Genomic DNA, 24,489 nt, shown 5'->3' on the forward strand with positions numbered 1-24,489 from the left:
TTATATATGATACTGATTACAGACCAAGTGCAATAAAAAAATTTTTCACTGTAACTTGATCTTCTGGATGACAATTAGAATCACATGTTTAGTCTTCTCTCTTTCTCTCTCTCTCTTTCTCCACACACATACGAATACATTTTGGGAGAAGAAGGAATGAGGGTATAAAAAAGTTGAACTCGAAAAGGTGACTGGTGGTCCCCACGCGCGACAGTAACAAATCAAAAGAAAAGCTTTAGTTTAAGTTAAAACCCTACAAACTAAATCTGAGTCGACTAACGTCACCTTCACCTATCCTCTGTCTTTTGCCTTGGATAGATTCTCTTTCAATGACATGCCCGTCCATTCTTTTAAGTTGTCATCCCATCGCGTTCTCTATCTGCCTTTTCTTCTTTTTTTTTTCCTGGTTCTGTTCCCTGAAGGAAGGTCTTTGCGAGCCCTGAGGACCTTGTGATATGGCCATAGAGTTTTAGTTTTCGTGTTTTTTTTTTGACAGTAGTTAGCAGGTCATGGTGGGGCTCGCTGTATCAATCCTGTTTCTAATCTCTTCGTTTGTGACACGTTCTTTGTAATACCCAGGAGTTTCTGTAGCATCTTGAAATAACAAAATAAAACCCGAACAATAAAATAAACCGAAAAAAAACTTTATACTCTGGGAATTAACACACAATTCAAATATCAAAAAAGGTCGAATTATTCTTAGTAACTGCCCATCATTTCAAATAAAATGAAACCTCAAAACAGAATAAACAATCATAGTAGCAAACAATTTGGATGTCATCTGGGATCCCGCATTGGGATTCTTGGTAGTTGTTGATGTTTCTTGGGATGCCCTATTGGGATTCTTGGTAGTTGTTGATGTTTCTTGTGATGCTCTAACTGATGCAGTCCTACATGTCTTCAGTAGCGTGTTGTCAGTATTGTAATCATCTCTGCAGTAGCCTGGAAGTATTGGTTTGGCAGGAATACCGTGTCTAAAGGAGAAACGAACTCACATAAACAAGTTACTAAATGATAGATTCTACTATGTACATCTTGTCAAACTCACATAAACAAGTTACTAAATGATAGATTCTACTATGTACATCTTGTCAAACTCACAGAAACAAGTTACTAAATGATAGATTCTACTATGTACATCTTGTCAAACTCACATAAACAAGTTACTAAATTATAGATTCTACTATGTACATCTTGTCAAACTCACATAAACAAGTTACTAAATGATAGATTCTACTATGTACATCTTGTCAAACTCACATAAACAAGTTACTAAATTATAGATTCTACTATGTACATCTTGTCAAACTCACAGAAACAAGTTACTAAATTATAGATTCTACTATGTACATCTTGTCAAACTCACAGAAACAAGTTACTAAATTATAGATTCTACTATGTACATCTTGTCAAACTCACAGAAACAAGTTACTAAATTATAGATTCTACTATGTACATCTTGTCAAACTCACAGAAACAAGTTACTAAATTATAGATTCTACTATGTACATCTTGTCAAACTCACAGAAACAAGTTACTAAATTATAGATTCTACAATGTACATCTTGTCAAACTCACATAAACAAGTTACTAAATTATAGATTCTACAATGTACATCTTGTCAAACTCACATAAACAAGTTACTAAATTATAGATTCTACTATGTACATCTTGTCAAACTCACAGAAACAAGTTACTAAATTATAGATTCTACAATGTACATCTTGTCAAACTCACATAAACAAGTTACTAAATTATAGATTCTACAATGTACATCTTGTCAAACTCACATAAACAAGTTACTAAATTATAGATTCTACAATGTACATCTTGTCAAACTCACATAAACAAGTTACTAAATTATAGATTCTACTATGTACATCTTGTCAAACTCACATAAACAAGTTACTAAATTATAGATTCTACTATGTACATCTTGTCAAACTCACATAAACAAGTTACTAAATTATAGATTCTACAATGTACATCTTGTCAAACTCACATAAACAAGTTACTAAATGATAGATTCTACAATGTACATCTTGTCAAACTCACATAAACAAGTTACTAAATGATAGATTCTACAATGTACATCTTGTCAAACTCACATAAACAAGTTACTAAATTATAGATTCTACTATGTACATCTTGTCAAACTCACATAAACAAGTTACTAAATTATAGATTCTACAATGTACATCTTGTCAAACTCACATAAACAAGTTACTAAATTATAGATTCTACAATGTACATCTTGTCAAACTCACATAAACAAGTTACTAAATTATAGATTCTACAATGTACATCTTGTCAAACTCACATAAACAAGTTACTAAATGATAGATTCTACTATGTACATCTTGTCAAACTCACATAAACAAGTTACTAAATTATAGATTCTACTATGTACATCTTGTCAAACTCACATAAACAAGTTACTAAATTATAGATTCTACAATGTACATCTTGTCAAACTCACATAAACAAGTTACTAAATTATAGATTCTACAATGTACATCTTGTCAAACTCACATAAACAAGTTACTAAATTATAGATTCTACAATGTACATCTTGTCAAACTCACATAAACAAGTTACTAAATTATAGATTCTACTATGTACATCTTGTCAAACTCACAGAAACAAGTTACTAAATTATAGATTCTACAATGTACATCTTGTCAAACTCACATAAACAAGTTACTAAATTATAGATTCTACAATGTACATCTTGTCAAACTCACATAAACAAGTTACTAAATTATAGATTCTACAATGTACATCTTGTCAAACTCACATAAACAAGTTACTAAATTATAGATTCTACAATGTACATCTTGTCAAACTCACATAAACAAGTTACTAAATTATAGATTCTACAATGTACATCTTGTCAAACTCACATAAACAAGTTACTAAATTATAGATTCTACAATGTACATCTTGTCAAACTCACATAAACAAGTTACTAAATTATAGATTCTACAATGTACATCTTGTCAAACTCACATAAACAAGTTACTAAATTATAGATTCTACAATGTACATCTTGTCAAACTCACATAAACAAGTTACTAAATTATAGATTCTACTATGTACATCTTGTCAAACTCACATAAACAAGTTACTAAATTATAGATTCTACAATGTACATCTTGTCAAACTCACATAAACAAGTTACTAAATTATAGATTCTACTATGTACATCTTGTCAAACTCACATAAACAAGTTACTAAATTATAGATTCTACTATGTACATCTTGTCAAACTCACATAAACAAGTTACTAAATTATAGATTCTACAATGTACATCTTGTCAAACTCACATAAACAAGTTACTAAATTATAGATTCTACAATGTACATCTTGTCAAACTCACATAAACAAGTTACTAAATTATAGATTCTACAATGTACATCTTGTCAAACTCACATAAACAAGTTACTAAATGATAGATTCTACAATGTACATCTTGTCAAACTCACATAAACAAGTTACTAAATGATAGATTCTACAATGTACATCTTGTCAAACTCACATAAACAAGTTACTAAATTATAGATTCTACAATGTACATCTTGTCAAACTCACATAAACAAGTTACTAAATTATAGATTCTACAATGTACATCTTGTCAAACTCACATAAACAAGTTACTAAATTATAGATTCTACTATGTACATCTTGTCAAACTCACATAAACAAGTTACTAAATTATAGATTCTACAATGTACATCTTGTCAAACTCACATAAACAAGTTACTAAATTATAGATTCTACTATGTACATCTTGTCAAACTCACATAAACAATTTACTAAATTATAGATTCTACTATGTACATCTTGTCAAACTCACATAAACAAGTTACTAAATTATAGATTCTACAATGTACATCTTGTCAAACTCACATAAACAAGTTACTAAATTATAGATTCTACAATGTACATCTTGTCAAACTCACATAAACAAGTTACTAAATTATAGATTCTACAATGTACATCTTGTCAAACTCACATAAACAAGTTACTAAATGATAGATTCTACAATGTACATCTTGTCAAACTCACATAAACAAGTTACTAAATGATAGATTCTACAATGTACATCTTGTCAAACTCACATAAACAAGTTACTAAATTATAGATTCTACAATGTACATCTTGTCAAACTCACATAAACAAGTTACTAAATTATAGATTCTACAATGTACATCTTGTCAAACTCACATAAACAAGTTACTAAATGATAGATTCTACAATGTACATCTTGTCAAACTCACATAAACAAGTTACTAAATTATAGATTCTACAATGTACATCTTGTCAAACTCACATAAACAAGTTACTAAATTATAGATTCTACAATGTACATCTTGTCAAACTCACATAAACAAGTTACTAAATTATAGATTCTACAATGTACATCTTGTCAAACTCACATAAACAAGTTACTAAATTATAGATTCTACTATGTACATCTTGTCAAACTCACAGAAACAAGTTACTAAATTATAGATTCTACAATGTACATCTTGTCAAACTCACATAAACAAGTTACTAAATTATAGATTCTACAATGTACATCTTGTCAAACTCACATAAACAAGTTACTAAATTATAGATTCTACAATGTACATCTTGTCAAACTCACATAAACAAGTTACTAAATTATAGATTCTACAATGTACATCTTGTCAAACTCACATAAACAAGTTACTAAATTATAGATTCTACAATGTACATCTTGTCAAACTCACATAAACAAGTTACTAAATTATAGATTCTACAATGTACATCTTGTCAAACTCACATAAACAAGTTACTAAATTATAGATTCTACAATGTACATCTTGTCAAACTCACATAAACAAGTTACTAAATTATAGATTCTACAATGTACATCTTGTCAAACTCACATAAACAAGTTACTAAATTATAGATTCTACTATGTACATCTTGTCAAACTCACATAAACAAGTTACTAAATTATAGATTCTACAATGTACATCTTGTCAAACTCACATAAACAAGTTACTAAATTATAGATTCTACTATGTACATCTTGTCAAACTCACATAAACAAGTTACTAAATTATAGATTCTACTATGTACATCTTGTCAAACTCACATAAACAAGTTACTAAATTATAGATTCTACAATGTACATCTTGTCAAACTCACATAAACAAGTTACTAAATTATAGATTCTACAATGTACATCTTGTCAAACTCACATAAACAAGTTACTAAATTATAGATTCTACAATGTACATCTTGTCAAACTCACATAAACAAGTTACTAAATGATAGATTCTACAATGTACATCTTGTCAAACTCACATAAACAAGTTACTAAATGATAGATTCTACAATGTACATCTTGTCAAACTCACATAAACAAGTTACTAAATTATAGATTCTACAATGTACATCTTGTCAAACTCACATAAACAAGTTACTAAATTATAGATTCTACAATGTACATCTTGTCAAACTCACATAAACAAGTTACTAAATTATAGATTCTACTATGTACATCTTGTCAAACTCACATAAACAAGTTACTAAATTATAGATTCTACAATGTACATCTTGTCAAACTCACATAAACAAGTTACTAAATTATAGATTCTACTATGTACATCTTGTCAAACTCACATAAACAATTTACTAAATTATAGATTCTACTATGTACATCTTGTCAAACTCACATAAACAAGTTACTAAATTATAGATTCTACAATGTACATCTTGTCAAACTCACATAAACAAGTTACTAAATTATAGATTCTACAATGTACATCTTGTCAAACTCACATAAACAAGTTACTAAATTATAGATTCTACTATGTACATCTTGTCAAACTCACATAAACAAGTTACTAAATTATAGATTCTACAATGTACATCTTGTCAAACTCACATAAACAAGTTACTAAATTATAGATTCTACAATGTACATCTTGTCAAACTCACATAAACAAGTTACTAAATTATAGATTCTACAATGTACATCTTGTCAAACTCACATAAACAAGTTACTAAATGATAGATTCTACAATGTACATCTTGTCAAACTCACATAAACAAGTTACTAAATGATAGATTCTACAATGTACATCTTGTCAAACTCACATAAACAAGTTACTAAATTATAGATTCTACAATGTACATCTTGTCAAACTCACATAAACAAGTTACTAAATTATAGATTCTACAATGTACATCTTGTCAAACTCACATAAACAAGTTACTAAATTATAGATTCTACTATGTACATCTTGTCAAACTCACATAAACAAGTTACTAAATTATAGATTCTACAATGTACATCTTGTCAAACTCACATAAACAAGTTACTAAATTATAGATTCTACTATGTACATCTTGTCAAACTCACATAAACAATTTACTAAATTATAGATTCTACTATGTACATCTTGTCAAACTCACATAAACAAGTTACTAAATTATAGATTCTACAATGTACATCTTGTCAAACTCACATAAACAAGTTACTAAATTATAGATTCTACAATGTACATCTTGTCAAACTCACATAAACAAGTTACTAAATTATAGATTCTACAATGTACATCTTGTCAAACTCACATAAACAAGTTACTAAATTATAGATTCTACAATGTACATCTTGTCAAACTCACATAAACAAGTTACTAAATTATAGATTCTACAATGTACATCTTGTCAAACTCACATAAACAAGTTACTAAATTATAGATTCTACAATGTACATCTTGTCAAACTCACATAAACAAGTTACTAAATTATAGATTCTACAATGTACATCTTGTCAAACTCACATAAACAAGTTACTAAATGATAGATTCTACAATGTACATCTTGTCAAACTCACATAAACAAGTTACTAAATGATAGATTCTACAATGTACATCTTGTCAAACTCACATAAACAAGTTACTAAATTATAGATTCTACAATGTACATCTTGTCAAACTCACATAAACAAGTTACTAAATTATAGATTCTACAATGTACATCTTGTCAAACTCACATAAACAAGTTACTAAATTATAGATTCTACTATGTACATCTTGTCAAACTCACAGAAACAAGTTACTAAATTATAGATTCTACAATGTACATCTTGTCAAACTCACATAAACAAGTTACTAAATTATAGATTCTACAATGTACATCTTGTCAAACTCACATAAACAAGTTACTAAATTATAGATTCTACAATGTACATCTTGTCAAACTCACATAAACAAGTTACTAAATTATAGATTCTACAATGTACATCTTGTCAAACTCACATAAACAAGTTACTAAATTATAGATTCTACAATGTACATCTTGTCAAACTCACATAAACAAGTTACTAAATTATAGATTCTACAATGTACATCTTGTCAAACTCACATAAACAAGTTACTAAATTATAGATTCTACAATGTACATCTTGTCAAACTCACATAAACAAGTTACTAAATTATAGATTCTACAATGTACATCTTGTCAAACTCACATAAACAAGTTACTAAATTATAGATTCTACTATGTACATCTTGTCAAACTCACATAAACAAGTTACTAAATTATAGATTCTACAATGTACATCTTGTCAAACTCACATAAACAAGTTACTAAATTATAGATTCTACTATGTACATCTTGTCAAACTCACATAAACAAGTTACTAAATTATAGATTCTACTATGTACATCTTGTCAAACTCACATAAACAAGTTACTAAATTATAGATTCTACAATGTACATCTTGTCAAACTCACATAAACAAGTTACTAAATTATAGATTCTACAATGTACATCTTGTCAAACTCACATAAACAAGTTACTAAATTATAGATTCTACAATGTACATCTTGTCAAACTCACATAAACAAGTTACTAAATGATAGATTCTACAATGTACATCTTGTCAAACTCACATAAACAAGTTACTAAATGATAGATTCTACAATGTACATCTTGTCAAACTCACATAAACAAGTTACTAAATTATAGATTCTACAATGTACATCTTGTCAAACTCACATAAACAAGTTACTAAATTATAGATTCTACAATGTACATCTTGTCAAACTCACATAAACAAGTTACTAAATTATAGATTCTACTATGTACATCTTGTCAAACTCACATAAACAAGTTACTAAATTATAGATTCTACAATGTACATCTTGTCAAACTCACATAAACAAGTTACTAAATTATAGATTCTACTATGTACATCTTGTCAAACTCACATAAACAATTTACTAAATTATAGATTCTACTATGTACATCTTGTCAAACTCACATAAACAAGTTACTAAATTATAGATTCTACAATGTACATCTTGTCAAACTCACATAAACAAGTTACTAAATTATAGATTCTACAATGTACATCTTGTCAAACTCACATAAACAAGTTACTAAATTATAGATTCTACAATGTACATCTTGTCAAACTCACATAAACAAGTTACTAAATTATAGATTCTACAATGTACATCTTGTCAAACTCACATAAACAAGTTACTAAATTATAGATTCTACAATGTACATCTTGTCAAACTCACATAAACAAGTTACTAAATTATAGATTCTACAATGTACATCTTGTCAAACTCACATAAACAAGTTACTAAATTATAGATTCTACAATGTACATCTTGTCAAACTCACATAAACAAGTTACTAAATGATAGATTCTACAATGTACATCTTGTCAAACTCACATAAACAAGTTACTAAATTATAGATTCTACAATGTACATCTTGTCAAACTCACATAAACAAGTTACTAAATTATAGATTCTACAATGTACATCTTGTCAAACTCACATAAACAAGTTACTAAATTATAGATTCTACAATGTACATCTTGTCAAACTCACATAAGGACAAACTCTAATAGGGCGTAGTAATCTCTTTACTATGTGGGATTAATGAACTTGTTAAAAAAATTACCTATATATTTCACACTAATGAAAACATTCTAAATATTAATAGATTAATGATGTATTAATTCGTTGAACTACAAGGCACCATATCTACCTGAGCATCCTACATCTGTGCTGGTCAAGTCTGAATGTAGCATCATCTGTATCATTGAGACTTTGGACACTCCATAGTCTCTCGGCTACTGATGAAGCTCTTGGCCTGGTGACAAGAGACAGAAAACTTAGCTCACTTATCTTGCACCTTGCCTTATTTGTCACAGTCTAATAGCATCAACTTTATTCAGCATCTAGACATTTTAGTACTCCGAAGAGTTGTCTCTGTTCTACTGTAGCGAGTCCATTTCTATGCCCCATTTATCTTATCCTATCTTATCTTATATATTACAGACGTTACTTTAAAAAAAAAGATAATTACGAACGACGCATTTCATGTATAAATCAAGTAATGCATGTCAATCAATGACTTAAACTCTGCTAAGTCGTTGGCTTTCCTGGCTGATTCAGGCAACAGTTTAATTCAAATCAATATATTGTGTGCATTTGATATAAATGTCAAAATTGTTTATCTGGTAAATAACCCCCAATCTTTTTTTACAGCATAATTTAAAGTGTAATCCATAGCCAAAAAATGATTATACGTTAGAGTTCTTGGTTTAGCATTTTTGGAATTTCAACATCCAAAAACGTCATTTTTTAATTTTAAAAAATTAATAACTATATAGCCAACAGTACATTGAGTCCATTACCTACCAGACAAGAGAGAGTAGGTTTGTTTCATCAATGTACTCACTCCAGAGACAAACCTCCCCTCCAAGTATTTGAGACAACTCTTGCTGTGTGGCTGTAGAAACATTTAAAAAAAAGTAATTTACTTTAGCGTCTAACGTTGACAAGAGTTAGACATGAAGACATTAACACGACACATGTTTTGGTGCATTGACTTTTTTAATGTTCAAATGCTTAAAATTGGTTGACATCCATGTCTGTACAATGTAACACAATTTAAATCTGAGTATATTTTAATTAAAATCAATCTCAAAACGTTAGCGTTATATCATTAATCATAAAGAACTTTATTGAATCAGTCTTGGAGACGAGTATAATGATCTCTTAATTAATTTGATGGTTAAAACACATAATAAACCTAACTATTTTTGTGAGAGTTAAGTCTGCTTGTTCCCCCCCCCCTCCCCGATTAAAAAAGCAACTATGCAGAGAAAGTCTGTTGTCAAACTTTTCTATTTACGGAAAAATAAGTTTATTTAGTTGCTCTCATCTATGTCAGTTAAAGCCGCCTCAGACATATCTGCCACCGTGGACTACATTTAATATAAAGAGTGGTAGTGGATTGTACAAGACAATTATCAACTTAAAATTACTCAGCGCAGTCTGGAGGCAACACAGTACTTAATCCCGTATGGGAGACGAACGAATGCAAAAAAACAGTCTTTTTTGGTGAGCTGAAAGGTGGTCGACATAACAGAGGCACCCCCACGGAAACGTTTTAAAGACCAGCTTAAGTGCCAACTTGCTTTAACTGACATAGATGAGAGCAAATGGCTGCGGGCGGCTTCAGAACGAGACACCTGGTGGTCACTTTCAACGGCCGCAGGATACACATTTGAGACCAAAAGAAAATCAACTGCTGAGGACAGACGTAGACAGCGACAATGGTTATACCTGCGCTGGATGTGGCTAATTATGTAGGTCGCAGTGGGGCTGCGTATCCTCGGGAAATACTGCATTCCTCATTAATCTTCGGACTTGAAGAGAAGCCTTATTAGTATTTAGGCCTACTTCAAAATTCGCTTATGGAAATTGACTATGTGCTGAGTTCTTAAAGAATTGTTTAACATTTCTTTAGTGCAACGATTTACGATCATTTCTCTCCATCTGTTTCAATCTTACTTTTGTACCTTTGTCACGTACACCACTTTATAAGAATATCTTGTGAACTAAGTTTCAGCCTGTTCATTAAAATTAAATCACAAGTAAATAAATCTCAGCCCTGATGATGTATAGCTCCACTGTTTCTATTGCCCACTTTCCCAACCTATGCTAGGTAGCCATTAGAATTGGCTGGACCTGAGGCGTCCTTGAAAGACCAAAGTTTAAAGCTCACAGTCTTTACCGGGGTTTGAACACAGGACCCCTCAATTGGGAACCCAAGCGCTTTAACATTTGGCCGCCACGTCCCTAAATAGTGAAAGAATTGAAATAATATTTTACGATGTGATCAAATATTCTACCCCTTAGAATACTAACTTAGGTAACTTAAGTAACTTGAATAATCTGTAAAAAATGAAAATCTAAAGAATTTTATTACAATTAAATTTTACTCAAGGATCGATAACTCTGATTGTTTACTGAGGTCCAAGTTATCCGTTTGTCGGACAAACGGACAAGGGCCTCGTGCTTTGAACATGAATACGATCCCCCGCAGCCACCCTACACCACAAAGCTGTCTACTCACCATTGATGTGGTATGGATCACAAGTGTAATAGTCTTTCCAGTCTTGACCATAAGAGATGTAGTTCAAGTACCAGCAAGAGGAGAAGATAACCTGGAAACCTCTTCTTACGGCATCCTGAAGATGAACTGCCCAAGTATCAGTTCCAGGGGGCGAGTCTTTCTTCTTCCAAACTTGTATCAACGTATCGTTGCGTATCTAGTGAACAAATGGAAACTTTAAAAACAATTATCTTACAAGTTATAAAAATAATTTTTAAACATGATTTTGAAAAAACAAAACAATTAAAGAATTAAATTTGAAGTAAAAGGCGCTTCATTCCCACTTCTGTAATGGTAACGAGATAAAGGGGATATAACCAAAATATAAGTAACATTGTTATATTGATTCCCTTTACGCAAGAAATTTCATACCCGCATTTAAATCATTGACCAAATAGTGACCGAACTGTATCCTGTTGGAATTAAACCAAATGGCTTCAAGAACCGAAATTATACTTTGATCTTATAATTATCACAAACAATTGATATCTATCAACATGCAGGATTGAAAGCATGCTAGTTATATAATCTGTTAGTCACGTGTAATCAGCTTAAATATCTTTTGTTTTGTTGTGTCTTGTATATGTTACCAGTAAATGAAGAAATATTACATTCTACAGAACTCCTCGGCATCTATTTGTAATCTTCAGGTATGCCGTTGTTTAGTTCCTTTCTTTTCATTTATCTATATCTATTTTATTTATAAATATCTTTTACCTAAGACATATTCTAATTTGCCTGACGTAGGCCTAGATGTAGTCATTCTATAGAATGCCCAATTTAATGGATGCTCGCGAGGCCTCTCTTCTAATTTTGTTTACAATAACAACCATTGCTATTAATTAGATCATGATATCAACATTTCTTATAGAACAAGCAATTCAAATGTAATAGTCGCCAGTGTTTTAATTAAAGTTACGTCAATCGTTTGATACATTAAATGCGTTAAACTTTAATTCCCACATCATGTCTGTGACAAAAGCCATGATAGTGTGATATGCTAAATGTAAAAGCGAGCTCTGCCAAGCGTGGGACCTCATTTTGAGAAATCTGTCAAATTGGTCTGCCCTGGATGAAGTTATTTCCTTTTTAGCCTGCAGAGTTTTGGATTTTCATTGTATATCACGGGCGCGTGTCATATTTTAGAATTTCTGAATTTCACGGGTAACATTTATATGAATAATCTCGAATTAAGTCAACAACTTTATGTTTCACTACTAATGTTGACATTGGTTTCAATGTGTTTATTAGATGCGCGTTATTCGTCTACTAAAATATTCATCACAGCCTCTGACATCTAGCACCTGGTCATCTAGTAACTAGTGAAAAATGATTTGACTGAATGGATAAAGGCGACTGATTTAACTCTAGAGCGAGGAACTTTAAGCAGTCTAATAAAGTTTTTTATTTGTGACAGTTGCCCCCCCCCCCTTGATACCAAACCTATGCTCTCCTGAATTGCAAAAGCTTCACAATGGCCTCACGAGAAGACTCGTGAAATCATTAAGAGTAAACACGTATGTTAGATACCAGCTGTGGACAACTATGTTATATACCAGCTGTGGACAACTATGTTACATACCAGCTGTGGACAACTATGTTATATACCAGCTGAAGACAACTCTGTTACAAACCAGCTGTGGACAACTATGTTATATACCAGCTGAAGACAACTCTGTTACAAACCAGCTGTGGACAACTATGTTATATACCAGCTGAAGACAACTCTGTTACAAACCAGCTGTGGACAACTATGTTATATACCAGCTGAAGACAACTCTGTTACAAACCAGCTGTGGACAACTATGTTATATACCAGCTGAAGACAACTCTGTTACAAACCAGCTGTGGACAACTATGTTATATACCAGCTGTGGACAACTATGTTACATACCAGCTGTGGACAACTATGTTATATACCAGCTGAAGACAACTCTGTTACAAACCAGCTGTGGGCAACTATGTTATATACCAGCTGAAGACAACTCTGTTACAAACCAGCTGTGGACAACTATGTTATATACCAGCTGAAGACAACTCTGTTACAAACCAGCTGTGGACAACTATGTTATATACCAGCTGAAGACAACTCTGTTACAAACCAGCTGTGGACAACTATGTTATATACCAGCTGAAGACAACTCTGTTACAAACCAGCTGTGGACAACTGTGTTATATACCAGCTGTGGACAACTATGTTACATACCATCTGTGGACAACTGTGTTATATACCAGCTGAAGACAACTCTGTTACAAACCAGCTGTGGACAACTATGTTATATACCAGCTGTGGACAACTATGTTACATACCAGCTGTGGACAACTATGTTATATACCAGCTGAAGACAACTATGTTATATACCAGCTGTGGACAACTATGTCACATACCAGCTGTGGACAACTATGTTATATACCAGCTGAAGACAACTATGTTACAAACCAGCTGTGGACACGTATGTTACTTTCCTTCACAATACTTATTTAAGTGGCACCAACGTTGTTACTTACCTGCGCCCCATGGTTAACTGGATCTTCCCATATAACCACCCGTTTGTTCATTGGTCTTATGATATCTAACAATCTGTTGCTGTAGTATGTCTCAAGTCCACTGTACTGGCCAGCAGGGATTCCATGATCTTTCAAAAACTCTTGAATTATGGGACTTGATTCCCTAAATATGTGGTTGATAAGTTAAAAAACTATAATGTAACTTAAGCCTTGATAGAGCTAGACAATTTTTTTAATAACATGTCTTTGGTTTATAAGTTTATGTAAGTGACACAAAGAAGGTTATGCCACGTTAAAAAGAGATACTAAGCACTTTGAAGACAGATTGTCGGTTATGCCTAGCTACGCATCACAGTTACAAAGAGATAATAAGCAAATTGAAGACAAATTGTAAAAGAAGTAATAGAAGAGACAGAATTATGGATACCAGAGAACGTAATTATCTTCTCTTTTGAAGAAACGTCTTTAATTTATAAGATAAGATGTAGCAAACCACATCTTTTGAGCATAGAATACTTAGACGTTAGACACTGGCGGAGAGTTTTTAAAAGTTTGTCGACAAAAGACAAAGTGCAAGACACGTCTGTATGCAATAAGGACAATCCCAACGTCTGAAGGTAGCCAACTGGTAATAAATGGGTGGCTACTTGTTTGAGAAATCCCTTCTACTTAAAGTCTAATGTGTATAAGGCTGCAGGAGTTATAGGGCATTGTTACTTTGTAATAAAACAAAATAGTAATAGACAAATGCGAAGTCAAAAAGAGTGTAAAGAGATGTCTTACCAGCACATATAGTGCACTTCATCCATTCCCATGTGCAGAAAATTATCTTTAAAAACATCTTTTATTTCGTCGAAAAAATTCCGTAGAAAATCAAAGGTTGAGTTTTTTGTCGGATCCATTATTTCCTTCTCAGAATGTTTCCCGTACACAGATCTCTCAGGGGTGTCACCATCATAACATGTAGTCAAAAGCTCTAACAGAACAAATACATCTTCATTTCAATGATAAAAGACATCCAGTATTGATTTCTGAATCACTAGGTCGCTGAAGCAGAGGCGAAACTAGCTATGTGCGTGGGGGGGGGGGGGGGGGTCGGACCACATGGGGCATCAAGTGGTGTGGGGCATAACACTTTGTTCAGTATGTATTACGTTCCTATTACCCTGAGATTATTAATAAAAACTACACATTTTACAAATACGAACAAACACAAATTACTACTTTGTTAATCTCCTATATTATTTCTTAACTTAAAACTGTAGACTGGCTTGAATCAAATCTACTAGATCTCTTTAAATCTCTGGAGGCAACGCACTTATACACACCCACTTTCTACTGAGGCACATGTTACATGTTGTTACTTGTTAAATGAACTGGTTCCATGAGGGGCAAAGCTAAAACGACTGGGGGGGGGAGGGGGGAAAGGTGAATCATGGCCATTTATGGAACAGCATTAGTCATCATTGACCTCTTTCAAAAAACATTACCTAGCAGTGATACAGAGACAAGGTCTGTCAAGATTCATTAATCTTTTTGGTGGGCAGTATGGACTCTGAATGTACTTGCAGTTACTTGGTCTCTGTCTCACTACTAAGCTGTATTGATGAGCTGAATACGTCCCCTGATCAGGGTGTGGGATAATTTGGCATAATTGCATGTGTCTTAAAAGCTTTTTGTCTTATAGTGCTGTCTCTGAGTCCCATGTTTATGGTGTGGTGTGTTTCTTTCAGCACCTGGTCTCAGTTGATCACGTAGACCTACGTGTACAAACAGTTTAGGTTTCAATCGTCTGAAAAAAGTCTTAACATATTTCTATAAAGGAAAAAAAACTGTGGTCTCACCTGGGTGACTTTTGCCCCATGACTGGGCGTGTCCAGGTGTGTCAAACTCTGGCAGAACTCGAATCCCACGAAGTCTGGCAAAGTTGATAATATCCTGGACATCAGATTGGCTGTAGATATGACCAGGTGAATAGGCTCCCTTAGTAAAACGGAAATAAAAATACCAAAATGTTGCATTTGTTTTGTTAGTCAATTTCAACATACGCTATTTTTAACGATCAAAGTTTTTATCGAGTGCTTATACGAAGCATAGTTTATAGTTTATGGGCATGGTTCATAATTCGTGTTTTTATGACAGTTATTAAGTAGATTGGCTTTAACGAAAAACTATGCAGAAGTAACAAATCAAATCTGTAGGTGTAACACTAACCATTAACACAACATACACCAAATATCACTCTACCAATTGAAATGTGTAGTTACAGCTTCTGGTCAATTTACCTTTTGGGCAAGTTCCGGATAACGTCGACTGCTGTATGGAAATGACTGAGCGTCAACAATGTGCCAATGAAAAACATTCAGTTTATGCATGGCCATGACGTCCTGTGGAGATGCATTATGTCTACATTGTTGAGGTGTGTTAAGTCTTTATTAGAAACACTGAATACAACAAATCTTAGACTGTTGGAAACGTTGGCAACTATCTCCAATAAAATATTCAAAATGAGATCATTATTTATTTAGATCTAGCTTTATTTTATTCTCAAAGTATGTCTAGCATGGTCCCAGTTAACAGATATTGTTTGGATTTCATAGTAACGTTTTAATAATGAATACTCAAGTGGCAATTATAGGGCTAAGACTTTGGGTCTACAATTTAAATAAAATCATGGTACCTGCCGACAATTAAAACTTAAGAACCAACTTATTTGACTAAATGTCAAGTTCTTGCTGACACTGTTGTGTTAATTTGATTATTTTTATCGCTGCATTAGTTAAAAGTCATTCCATTACATCCAGAATAAGGTCAAATGTCTCTCTAGATTTAATTTGAAATTAAAGGTTCACATATTTTGACAAGCCTAGGGACTCGTTATTTACCAAGTTCAGCTTGATGATGTCTACGCTGTAGAAATGTCTGGCTGTGTCTAAGTGTAGACCACGGTGTGAGAACCTTGGCTCGTCACTAATGAAAGTTTGGTTCACAAACCACTGGAATAGATTCATACAACCATCTTATTTAATATATCTATAAACTCATCTTTAGAACATTGGGCCTACCAACCTTGTTTCCTTATATCGGTTTACTGTAGCTAGATATAAGTTAAAAAAATAAGATGGATAGAATGATACAATATTTGTTAAATGAAAATAAAACACACTTAGTTATAATAATATCAAAAGTAAGTTTTTATACAGGGCAGTTGAATACGTATATAAAGTATAATATTAAAACATCAATTATTAATATTCATTTATTTCAGAAATGCTACCGTTGTAAATAGAACTATATACATATCGTGTGGAATTGATGATAGAAAAAAAATATATAGGCACGATCTATAAAGGAGTGTTCTAATGTAACAATGAACTCATGAGATTTTCCCGATCATTGCCAGAGAACACACAATTCAGTTGATGAGTTTTTGTCTCATTATTTTCAAGAGTTTCAAAACCTTCCTACAAGGAACACTACCAGACAAAGAGAAATGCACGCAGACAGCAAGAAGTAGATGTTAGAAAAAACAGTGTTTGTTGGCAGGTCACAGGTACAACCCCAATATTTTGTAGACTTTTAGACAGTATTCAAAATGAAAAGTATTTTTCAGATTAAAAATATGTTATAAAGTTGTCCAATGTACTCACCTTCCCATCCACCATGTATGTCAACTGTCCCAGTGTCTCTAGACCTGAAGTGATAGTTTAGATACTTGTTAGTGGACCCCACCCCTGTATCTTCGTCACTCATTTGAAAAGATACCACATTTACATGTGATTTAGGAAACAAGTGTGATTATATTCCTTCATGTTGGATGTGTGTAGATTGTTTATTGATGTGTAAATGATTTGTGCGTGTGTGATGTTTGTATTATGTGTGCACGATGTGGTATATGATTTCTGTATGGTGTCTGTACTTTGTGTGTATAATTTTTGATTGTTATGTGTGCTTGATGTGTGTATGATGTATGTATGATGTGTGTAGGATGTATGTATTATGTGTGTAGGATATATGTATGATGTGTGTCTAACAATGTGTGTGTAATGTGTAGAATTTAAAACAATGAATATTTATATCATAAATTCAATATTAACAATAAGACTTTTATAATTGAGCTTCGTAGTTTTAAAAGTCTTGGTATGTTCACAAGTCTGATATAAATTCAAGCCCTAAAACAAATTCCGCTGTAATTTCCGAACAATCCTTGTTTAGCTTAAAAAAAATATCAAACCAGACTTACCCCCCCCCTCCCGTAGCGCGCGAGGTTGGGGTTAGTATGTAACTATCTACATATAAGAATTTACAAAATTAAACATGTTTTGTCTTAAAGCATAAAAATATAGAACACTCACTATTAACACACAATACAAATAAATTAAAATGATAAATTCACAAAAGTGTTTAACGTGAAGCTTGAAACATAGTGACTGACTGATTCGCCCTGAACATAAACTTGTCTCTCCTTTTTGTAGATTTTCAAATCGAAAATTTATGTTTCATTTTTAATTAACTCCCATTACATAATCGAGTTTTTTAGAAGGCATTGTATAAATAAGCTTCCTGTTTACACTTCAATTGAGAGTTGAGACCTTGACGCCTACATCACGTGACAATACCAAAATATTGGAAATATTTAGTCTTATTATATTTCTTGCCTAGAAAAAAAAAGTTACCCTCTCCTTATACACACAAACACATAAACAGACACATCAACACACACAAACAAAAAAAAACAAACAGATTAGCACATACACACAAAGACAGCACGGCTGTGATGTCACACATCGACACAGTACACACAGAGACCACGCAGACGACACGGCTTTAAGTCAAAGTGGAGATCAACTGAAACGAATAGGTATGGACATTGAGACAAGAGACAAAGTGAGAGACAAACACAATTATTTCCAAGAAAATAAGGTAGTAATCATTGAAATAGTTTTTAAAAAGTCTGAAACAACTCCATATTGTAAACTCAAATTAAACATATTCAATACCGCATCCCATACCTACCCCATACAGCACCCAATACCTACCCCATACAGCGCCCAATACCTACCCCATACAGCACCCAATACCTACCCCATACAGCACCCAATACCTACCCCATACAGCGCCCCAGACTTGTGACGCTTTAATTGTAATGGTGTCTGTGATGTTTAACTCGTCTGTTGAAAGAAGAAAAAAAATTATTAATGAAATGGAATTTAAAAAAAAATACATTTCTCTTTTTTTCCATGTAGATAAAAACCTCTTAAAGACTAATTTTTCAATTATCATGTTTGAAAAAAAATATTTTTCTTGAGTTGGGACCAAACTTAGTAGAGTATCTATAGTATCTAGTAATAAAATATCTAACAGAGGCTGCCTTAGCTTTTCGTGGGGCCCTGGGCCAGTGGTATATGCCCAACGCTAACTATAAAACCCCATGCTAAGAACTTTCATGGTCATTGGTATTGATACTAAATAGATCTAGATTGAGGGCAACAATTTATTTTCAAAATTGAATCTCTTAGTTTTTATATTCTTTAATTTTTTTTTCTTTCACCAAATGAAATCATTTCCTTTTTATTTTTTTTTACAACTGCTCGCACCAAAACGGCCCGCGATAAAACGCCGCGTACTTGTAGATCTATAGCTTTGAAAAGTTCTGACCTACATTTTTCAGAATCACCAAGCTGAGGATATTCTGGGCAAAGTTGATCGTTAATGACCACTTTCAGTTCTTGAAGTGAGACCTCTGTCTGGACAAAACATGTTGAGTCATCTGTACTAGACTCCAGGCCTCCAACTTTCTGTAAACGATGAACAAATCTGTTGAAAGCCTCTTGTGTGACGTCACACTCCCTGTTTTGTGTAAGTCTGATATTTCCAGGAATAAATGTTTTAACTTTTGCATCTTTGTTCCAGTATTTCGGCATTGGCCATGGAGAACCTGGGTCTGGTCGATTTCCCTGTAAAAATATTTATTGATATGTAATTGTTATTTTTAAAAAGCGGGAGTTTCAGCTTGCATGTTTCAGGAAGAATTTGATTGATATAAAATACTTAAAGTTTTGGGGGCTCATTTTTGTACAAACACAGTCATGTTTTAAGTCTTACCTGTATCGGCAATCTCTCAGCTATAAAAGTCACCTCTAGATGAACACATTTGAAGAAGAAGAAAAACATTAAGAATATCGGACGATAAATCATTTTCATACTGTGGCGCTATGTGAGTCTATTACCATTGATTCCTATGAACTTAATATGACTCGTATTGGTCAATTCTATTCTGGACTTTCAAAGAATATTGTAATTTCAAAAATGTTGAAAGGAAATAAATTATATTAATTAATTGAAACATATATCCCATGATCAAGTAGCCTACTTGTATAGTACAGTAGTTGAAAACAAAGATCACAGGACTAATGATAACTAATTATAACTAGAAATGTCAACATGACTGATAAGCATGCAGGGGAGGGTCTCGGCAGTTGGTCTTTGTGTTGATAAGCTAAAGAAGGTCTTAAGTAGGCTACTTTTGTTTTGTGTGTTGCTGTGTGTGTGTTTAGGTACTTATGGGAATGTTTTACAAAAGGTACTCTTGAAGTACACCTGATAATCATTGTATCTTAATATTTTCTTTAAGTCCAATACCAGTATTGTTTTTTTTTTGTGTTTTTTTTTACAACCTTAATAATATCAGATAGAACTAGATTTAGACTGATTTAGAACTCATCTAGATCTACTTCTCAATCTAGAATCTAGATGTAATCTAATGTGATTTACGTAAAATATAAGCAAAGCTTAGATAATATTTTAATAAACTTTAAGCAATTAAATTGACTAAGCCACACAGTCATGGGTACACTACGGCTGATTACGCTGTTTTTTTCCCCACAAATGTATGGGCTAATTTTAATTTCTTTCTTTTTTTAACTCAAAAAAATTAGAACGGTCAAACTAGAGTTTTCCCAGTGCGGCCAACGAACTAGTAATTCTTTTCTCAGCGATACACATCAACTGATCTAGGAATATTGTTAGAGCCGATTTTGAGATCAGTGTCCAGATTCCTCCCTCCACATTCCATGAAGTTCTGATTTGAATAGAAGTTTTGTAAAAAATAACACCATAAAACAAAAATAAACAAAAAGGAATTGTAAACCTTAAATCTTCACGTTCAACAGAAATACATGGCTCAGTGGTAAGACGCTTGGGTTGCGAACCATGCGGTTACGAGTCACTAGCGGATCCAGAACTTTTGAGTTCTATGTATAAAGGCATACACAGCATATACATATAACTCATATATATATATATATATATATATATATATATATATATATATATATATATATATATATATAATCTCTCTCTCTCTTTCTCTCTCTCTCTCTCTCTCTCTCTCTATATATATATATATATATATATATATATATATATTATCCCAGCTTTCCTATTATATTTAACTTTATCTACTTATAATAATAACTCGATAGAATCTACCATAGGTCTCAATACGTCTAGGTGTCCCTGGTTCAGTTCTAGTTAACGAAATAAAACAATTAACCACTAGATCAAACACATAAACGTTAATCAGCTTTACTGCATATCACCAAAGCTGGTCTCTGTCTGACCAACCTCTAACAACAAGACACACTTCCGGTCATTCGCGCAGAATGTAAAAATAGATTATACATACATACACATTCATCCGTGACATATATATATATATACTGGAGCAAAGTAATAACGTCGCTCAATGTTTAGTAGCCCTCGTCAACTCGGAAAGATTTTCTAGTTTAACTAGGCCATGTAACGTAATTGAAAGATTTTCTAGTTTAACTAGGCCATGTAACGTAATTGAAAGATTTTCTAGTTTAACTAGGCCATGTAACGTAATTGAAAGATTTTTTAGTTTAACCAGGTCATGTAACGTAATTGAAAGATTTTTTTATTTAACTAGGCCATGTAACGTAATTGAAAGATTTTTTAGTTTAACCAGGTCATGTAACGTAATTGAAAGATTTTTTAGTTTAACTAGGCCATGTAACGTAATTGAAAGATTTTCTAGTTTAACTAGGTCATGTAACGTAATTGAAAGATTTTTTAGTTTAACTAGGCCATGTAACGTAATTGAAAGATTTTCTAATTTAACCAGGTCATGTAACGTAATTGAAAGATTTTTTAGTTTAACTAGGCCATGTAACGTAATTGAAAGATTTTCTAGTTTAACTAGGTCATGTAACGTAATTGAAAGATTTTCTAGTTTAACCAGGTCATGTAACGTAATTGAAAGATTTTTTAGTTGAACTAGGCCATGTAACGTAATTGAAAGATTTTCTAGTTTAACTAGGCCATGTAACGTAATGAAAGATTTTCTAGTTTAACCAGGCCATGTAACGTAATTGAAAGATTTTCTCGTTTAACTAGGCCATGTAACGTAATTGAATGATTTTCTAGTTTAACTAGGTCATGTAACGTTATTGAAAGATTTTCTAGTTTAACTACGCCATGTAACGTAATTGAACGATTTTCTAGTTTAACTATGCCATGTAACGTAATTGAAAGATTTTCTAGTTTAACTAGGTCATGTAACGTAATTGAAAGATTTTCTAGTTTAACTACGCCATGTAACGTAATTGAAAGATTTTCTAGTTTAACTACGCCATGTAACGTAATTGAAAGATTTTCTAGTTTAACTAGGTCATGTAACGTAATTGAAAGATTTTCTAGTTTAACTACGCCATGTAACGTAATTGAAAGATTTTCTAGTTTAACTAGGTCATGTAACGTAATTGAAAGATTTTCTAGTTTAACTAGGCCATGTAACGTAATTGAAAGATTTTCTAGTTTAACTAGGCCATGTAACGTAATTGAAAGATTTTCTAGTTTAACTAGGCCATGTAACGTAATTGAAAGATTTTTTAGTTTAACCAGGTCATGTAACGTAATTGAAAGATTTTTTTATTTAACTAGGCCATGTAACGTAATTGAAAGATTTTTTAGTTTAACCAGGTCATGTAACGTAATTGAAAGATTTTTTAGTTTAACTAGGCCATGTAACGTAATTGAAAGATTTTCTAGTTTAACTACGCCATGTAACGTAATTGAAAGATTTTTTAGTTTAACTAGGCCATGTAACGTAATTGAAAGATTTTCTAGTTTAACCAGGTCATGTAACGTAATTGAAAGATTTTTTAGTTTAACTAGGCCATGTAACGTAATGAAAGATTTTCTAGTTTAACTAGGTCATGTAACGTAATTGAAAGATTTTCTAGTTTAACCAGGTCATGTAACGTAATTGAAAGATTTTTTAGTTGAACTAGGCCATGTAACGTAATTGAAAGATTTTCTAGTTTAACTAGGCCATGTAACGTAATGAAAGATTTTCTAGTTTAACCAGGCCATGTAACGTAATTGAAAGATTTTCTCGTTTAACTAGGCCATGTAACGTAATTGAAAGATTTTCTAGTTTAACTAGGTCATGTAACGTTATTGAAAGATTTTCTAGTTTAACTACGCCATGTAACGTAATTGAACGATTTTCTAGTTTAACTATGCCATGTAACGTAATTGAAAGATTTTCTAGTTTAACTAGGTCATGTAACGTAATTGAAAGATTTTCTAGTTTAACTACGCCATGTAACGTAATTGAAAGATTTTCTAGTTTAACTACGCCATGTAACGTAATTGAAAGATTTTCTAGTTTAACTAGGTCATGTAACGTAATTGAAAGATTTTCTAGTTTAACTACGCCATGTAACGTAATTGAAAGATTTTCTAGTTTAACTAGGTCATGTAACGTAATTGAAAGATTTTCTAGTTTAACTAGGCCATGTAACGTAATTGAAAGATTTTCTAGTTTAACTAGGCCATGTAACGTAATTGAAAGATTTTTTTGTCTCTCTTTGACATCATTAGGAATGATTCATTAAATTTAATGCTATAAGAACGTGTGCAAAACTGGGGCACAAATTGGAGCCCAATGCATAGACCCCATCCCCCCCCCCCCTCCCAGAGGACAGAGTGGTCATCATCGAACCACGATGGACGAACTATATATATATATATATATAGAGGCCGTTAATTCTTTTGACTTTAATTTTTTAAAGAATAAACTTTCAATTGTACCATAGTATTAACATGTACAACCGAAGACAAGCAACTGAGATGATTACCCGGACTCAATCAAGCAGGTAGTTGTTTTCAACATAATTAGACTTGACACAATGTGCTTTAGGTCTAGATAACACAAGTCCAGTGCAGAATTTCTGTATACGAGTAGGCTAGATAAACTATAATTTAGGTCATGCATTGTGTCTGACAGGCCACCACCCCAACCCCAATAACCTTTTTCGAGTTTGTTATAAATAATAATGATTTTAAGTTAAAGGTGTATTATCTCAATGTATATATACCTCTTTATTATATATCAGTTTAACCCTTTAAGATTTCGTAAATCATCTTTGGCATTAACGTATCATATCAGAACTTATAAAGGGCTCCATATCTCAAATAGCGTA

General features: G+C 32.3%; 1 protein-coding gene across 1 annotated transcript; it reads right to left on the reverse strand.

Moving 5' to 3' along the window:
- Positions 1-628: 628 nt before the first annotated feature.
- On the reverse strand, positions 629-20,474 carry LOC106064628 (beta-hexosaminidase subunit beta-like). Its single transcript, XM_056042166.1, has 13 exons — positions 20,084-20,474; positions 19,641-19,935; positions 19,087-19,149; positions 17,629-17,672; positions 16,864-16,974; positions 16,264-16,365; positions 15,823-15,961; positions 14,762-14,954; positions 13,979-14,141; positions 11,432-11,627; positions 9,709-9,799; positions 9,053-9,157; positions 629-974 (listed from the first exon to the last, which is right to left on the reverse strand). The coding sequence occupies exons 1-13, from the start codon at positions 20,180-20,182 to the stop codon at positions 719-721; spliced, it is 1,857 nt and encodes a 618-aa protein (XP_055898141.1). The 5' UTR covers positions 20,183-20,474; the 3' UTR covers positions 629-718.
- Between the last annotated feature and the right edge of the window lie 4,015 nt (positions 20,475-24,489).

The sequence above is a fragment of the Biomphalaria glabrata genome, chromosome 9 (assembly GCF_947242115.1).
Source record: "Biomphalaria glabrata chromosome 9, xgBioGlab47.1, whole genome shotgun sequence".
Lineage (NCBI taxonomy): Eukaryota > Metazoa > Mollusca > Gastropoda > Planorbidae > Biomphalaria > Biomphalaria glabrata.

Bases quoted from the DNA above. Each gene is read 5' to 3' on its own strand.
- LOC106064628 (XM_056042166.1), bottom strand. From the start codon at position 20,182: ATGAAAATGATTTATCGTCCGATATTCTTAATGTTTTTCTTCTTCTTC. The intron at 19,936-20,083 runs GTAAGACTTAAA...ATATTTTTACAG, and splicing joins CTGAGAGATTGCCGATACAG to GGAAATCGACCAGACCCAGG. The intron at 16,366-16,863 runs GTAAATAACGAG...GCATCTCCACAG, and splicing joins ACATCATCAAGCTGAACTTG to GACGTCATGGCCATGCATAA.